The 5,318-nt window shown below is 44.4% G+C and overlaps 1 protein-coding gene across 1 annotated transcript; it reads right to left on the reverse strand.

Moving 5' to 3' along the window:
• Positions 1 to 607: 607 nt before the first annotated feature.
• On the reverse strand, positions 608 to 2,557 carry LOC118476440 (uncharacterized). Its single transcript, XM_035965580.1, has 5 exons — positions 2,519 to 2,557; positions 2,225 to 2,437; positions 2,031 to 2,123; positions 1,803 to 1,928; positions 608 to 1,233 (listed from the first exon to the last, which is right to left on the reverse strand). Exons 2-5 carry the CDS (start codon positions 2,381 to 2,383, stop codon positions 844 to 846), a joined length of 768 nt encoding a protein of 255 aa, XP_035821473.1. The 5' UTR covers positions 2,384 to 2,437; positions 2,519 to 2,557; the 3' UTR covers positions 608 to 843.
• Positions 2,558 to 5,318: the final 2,761 nt, after the last annotated feature.

Raw genomic sequence — 5,318 nt, forward strand, 5'->3', positions numbered from 1 at the left:
ACAATACAAGAAATCTTCTTCTCCACTGCCATTAAATACACTAGTAGAGATCTTATCATCGATGACGTTCGTATTGCGTCACTGCATGTGTATATATCGTCACAGAGTAAGGTTTGTGACGAATTTGTGACGAGTTCGATTTGGTCATAGGGGTCGCGTCACATTTGTTGTGTTGTGACGGACTACTCAGTTTCGTCATCGATGTGTATACATTCTGTGACGAAAGGCGCGTTGTCATGGAAGTGAATGCATGCTATGACGATCAGTTGTGGTCATAGAGGAAGACACTGTTCCGTCATAATTCGTCGTCTGCCCGAGCAAACTGACGGCGTTGTTAACGCCGTTTGGTTGCTGTGACGGTACGGTATCGTCACAGATAGAGCCGTGGTTTGGTCATTACCAGCCGTTTGGAAGGTGCTGATGCGTATGACGTCAGCGCTGACGTGGCTAGTGACGTGGCAGCTGACGTCAGCGCTGACGTAACGCTGACGTGGCTAGTACAGTGGCAGCTGACGTGGCATATGTTTTATTATATGCCACCAGTTTGGTCACAGATGTGCAGAGAATAATTTTATTGGAAATTGCAAAATATACTAGAACAGAGGAATGAGCACACAATTCCATATTCCATAGATGAATACAACTAGTATTCCAGTGCGCATACAAACTAAGTGGACAACACTAAACTCAGTTCATAGCATCACCACTTGAGTTCACATTTCAGTTGAGTTTGCACAAACATAACAGCATATAATCAAAAGTTGACACCCACGAGCAACTAGAGTTTTTGGGTACCCTCATGTCAAAGAACAGGCCAAAAACAGCAGCTCTGACTAGCAGCCCTCATGTCGAAGAAGAGTTACCATGCAAGGACAAGAGCTTCTTGATGAGCACATTGGTCTCCTCCATCTCCTTGCTGTTCTTCTCTGTTATCTTCTTGTACTCCTCCAACTCCCTTTGTGTCCTCGCCTGCTGTTCCTCAGCTTCTTCGCATTTCTTCCTGAGCTGGTCGAGTTCACCTTGAACAGCAGCCGTCGCTTCAGCTGCAAGTTGTTCCCGAAGCTCACTATGATTTGATGATGAAGCCTTGGAGGTTGCCGATGTTTTGATGCCGACGCTTTTCAGGAATTGGTGTGAGCTGCTCTGGGACAGCACCTTCGACACAAGGTGCACACTGGATGCTGGCATCTCACCTTCAGCAACAGGTTCAGCCCTCAAAGCCTCCATATGAGACTGAAATATCATGGACAGAAACAGTTACATGTTATTGCTAATGAGCAACAACAAGATGCTGACAATAATGTGAAAACAGTGACTTTCATTTCTAGTGCACGGGTCCTACAAGGCATTAACAAAGAGTATGAAAAATAGACTGACAGACTCTAAAAGCTATACATTTGATGGCAAATTATAGCAGATTATAGCAGTTACAAATTATAGCAGATTTGCTTAAAAGCTATACATTTGATGGCAAATTAAAAGCTATTCATTTGAAATACTCTATAAATAGACTATGAAAAATAATGTGAAAACAGTTACAAATTATAGCAGATTTGCTTAACAAAGACTCTAAAACCTATACATTTCTAGTGCACGGGTCCTACAAAAAATAGACTATGATATTTACTTTCATTTCAGAAATTTGATGGCAGACAAAATAGACTATGATCTGAACTCCCCTGGGATGGGACAAGCGATCTCACTCATCGATCTCACTCCCCTTCGTTCCATCGACCCACAGCCAGCCTCCCTCATATGATCTCATAAAAATTACACTAAATAAAGAAAACAAATGAACTTACAAGTGCTTCTCTTGCCGGTTCACTCAGGCCACGTTTGGAGCTGGTATGACAGGTCTTGAAGGCGTCCACCGCATCTAGTTCTTCAGTCTGGTCTAAGCTGGGTTCTTCTCGGTTTCTCTTCTGCTTCTGTTTCGTGGATAAACAATCACAGCGAAGTTTGCTCAGATCAAATGCAATAGAAGTTGAGTGCACAAGTGCAGGTAGTACTACAAGGTAATAGTTACTTACATATGCATGTAAGTGTGCCACATAGCAGCGAGAACCCGTAGCCTGATGAAACTTGACTTGACTGCGGTTCTGCTTGTTCTTTGCACTTATTTCCTACAAGAGAATGAACATGTCAGATTAGATCATAGGTTCAATATGCGAAGATCCTTTGCAAACGTATAGTGAAAGAACAATATATGACAAGATACCCATACCATGTTCTTTGGATCAGACCACTTTGCAACTAATGCCCTCCACTGTTCATCAGTCATGTAAGATACAGGAGAAGTTGTGCTAATCTCATTTGCAGGTACACCATTGAAGTATTTCTGCTTGAGCCGATAACGCTGGTTTTTTACCGCAGAGCGTAGCATATCGGTGCAAGCTTCCTTTGTTGCCTTGTCCTCAGTGTTAACGGACAAGCGCCCCTATGCATATGACAATTCCATAGTTAGTCAATTCAGGTTAAGCAGTATACAAGTGAACCATAGAATCAGTAATGCACTTACATTTAGCTGTGACACAAAGCTGTTGTAGTATTTCTGGTCGTCCTTGTAATCTTTCCAACGAGTTAGGATAGGCATGGTTTCCCGAATAATGATGCCAGCCTCTGATGCAAACTTGGCAGCTTGAACAGGTTCATGTGGCCTTTTTTTGCCTTCCTCAACAGCTATGGGCAGTCTCCTTTGCATAACTTTAGTCATCCTGTCCAGTTGTTTTCCCTTGGTTGCTGCCCTGGGTCTCCTTGGTGCTCGCTGTGTAGGAGCTACAAAATATAATTCGCTTTTATTGAATAATGAAATTGTTTTGTTTCATGCAAATCAGCAAAAGAGATGCCTTATTTGACTGAAAAAATAGAACTTGCCTTCAGTTTCTTCATCTCTAGCTACATTGGCTTGAGCATCACCTGTACTGTCATGAGCAGCAGATGCCATGGCTTCCTCTTCAGCTCTGCTGAAATGATCAGCAAGTCCAGGTGTAGTACGGCTGTTGCCTTCAGCATCACCTGTACTCTCATGAGCAGCAGATGCCATGGCTTCCTCTGCAGCTCTGCTGAAATGATCAGCAAGTCCAGGTGTAGTAGGGCTGTTTGGTATGTGATCATTTCCATCTGTTGGTTCCTGTACATTGTGGCCATCTGTCTCTGTAGAGTGAAACCTTTTTGAAGATTGCTCCTCTGGTTGTGCACCTGCCCTCACTCTCTTGCTGAACCTAATGCCTGGAGCCATGTTGGGGTCTATCTTCTTCTTTGAAGCAAGGGTTGTGTTTCTACCTCTTCTAGGATACTGTCCACAAAAAAAAGTCATGTGCATTAAAAAGCAAGACCATATATTAATTAAGAGGTATGAAATAAAGAATATGAATCTAAAGGCATGAGCATATATTAAACACCAGATAAAAAACATTGAAATGCAATGCAACTATTTGGCATCCACTACTTTGAAGATAGAAGGAGCACCTTCATTGCCAGGGGTTTTGGCTGCTCATAATATTCACTGTCATCATCAGTATCTCCTTGATCATCATCGTCAAGGAGATAGAAAGAGACATATGAATCCGAATCTGAACTAGTATTTATCTTGTTTGCTGCATGTTTCCCCTTTGTTGATGCAGATGGTGAGACAGAATTATTTAGAACAGAAGTATATTTGTTCAGACCCAAATCTTGCATCTTCTTTATATTCTCCTCCACTTGTTTATCCCGTCTTCTCTCATAAGCAGTTCGCTCATGTTGAACTACTTGCAAGATAGATAAGAACAAGCATACTGTGTGTATTAGATAATGTAAAGGATTTTACTAAAAGCTAAGAGGTACTACTATTTGCAGGGAAGGATTTGACTAAAAGCAAATAGATAAGATGTGTAGATTCAGTCATTATGAAGCTTGGTTATGATTGTGCAAGTTCATAATTGTGGTTGCACTGTAACTGTAGTGTTTCCCCTGTTTGGTTGTGGAAATCTTTATGCAGGCTTAAACAATGTTCAAAGTACTAGCTAGTACATTGATTAGGCGATGTAGATTTACACAAGCTGATGAACAAAAAAAGTGAAGATATTCTCATCTCTTTCTACCAGCAAGGTTCAAGAAAGCACTAAGCGCTGAGCGAGCGGTATGGTGGTGAAAATGCTTAAGCGTGATTAATCGTGCTTAATCATTTTTGTTAAAAAAAGAAAAAAATACATGATATTGGGCCACCCTGCAGCAGCCCTTAACCCCCACCTCCTCTCTTCATGAGTCTGCAGCCCACTAGGCCCACCTGCCAGGAGGCTCAACGCAAAACCCCTCTCCCGTGATGACCTCTCCTCCGTGCCGTACGCTCTCCGGCTCCCTCTCCCGAAGCCTCTCCTCCCTCGTGCGATCTTCACCTCTACCGTGAAGCCGCTCCGCCTCTCTCTCACCAATCTGCTGCCTGCAGCCATCGTAGGTCCGTCCGCTCTCTCTCTCTCGTTGATCCGTCGATTTGCTGCCTGCTGGATTGACCCCGGAGGTGTTCCTCCTCTTCCTCTCCCTCCTCTACTCCCTTAAACATGCCGAATGGGCACGATTAAGCAGGGCCAGCGCTTAATTGCCCGCTTAGTAGGTAAGCGATGCGTTGACCCTCTGCGCAGCGCTTAACCGCGCCTAATCGCACGCCTAATCGCGCTTTCTTGAACCTTGTCTACCAGTACTAGAAACATAAGTTCTCTACTAAAACATGGATGTGACTGCATATAACACAATGTAAGGAACCAAACACAACTGTATGAGTGCACAATGATTACATAAATCAATATACAATATCTCTGATAACAACGAATGAATAATTAAACTAAATCTAGCGATGCTTAGGGTTTAGGGGTTGGACCTTTCTGACTTCTGTGCCTCCTTTTGTTCACCATCAAGGTCGTCTGCGATGACCCAAATCCAGCGATGTTAGGGTTTAGGGGTTAGCGAGAGCAATGTGGATGGGGCGTGTTAGGTGGAAGGGGCGAGAGAAATGGGGATGGCAATGAGATAGAGCGGGATGCGGCGAGTGAAGTCGGCGCCGACGCAGCTCATCGACGCGATTAGAGGTAAGGGGGCGGCTGTGAGGTACCTGGTCGAGGGGGCAGGTCGTCGACGGCGGATGTGTCCCAGCGGCGGCGGTGAGGTTCCTGGTCGAGGGGGCAGGTCGTCGACAGCCGTCGTGTCCCGGCGGCGGCGATTAGGTTTGGAGAAGTGGGGGAGAAAGAAGAGTGGGGGAGAAATAAGAGGAGTGCGGGAGATAGAGGATGAGAGCGGAGTATGTTTTAGTGACGACGGCGAAAATGTTTTTGGCGCCCAATGTG

Source organism: Zea mays, chromosome 2 (assembly GCF_902167145.1).
Source record: "Zea mays cultivar B73 chromosome 2, Zm-B73-REFERENCE-NAM-5.0, whole genome shotgun sequence".
Lineage (NCBI taxonomy): Eukaryota > Viridiplantae > Streptophyta > Magnoliopsida > Poales > Poaceae > Zea > Zea mays.

Coding starts and splice junctions, on each gene's coding strand:
- LOC118476440 (XM_035965580.1), bottom strand. CDS start 2,383: ATGCTACGCTCTGCGGTAAAAAACCAGCGTTATCGGCTCAAGCAGAAA. Junction 2,124..2,224: donor GGTCTGATCCAAAGAACATG/GTATGGGTATCT, acceptor ATTCTCTTGTAG/GAAATAAGTGCAAAGAACAA. Junction 1,929..2,030: donor TGGCACACTTACATGCATAT/GTAAGTAACTAT, acceptor TCCACGAAACAG/AAGCAGAAGAGAAACCGAGA.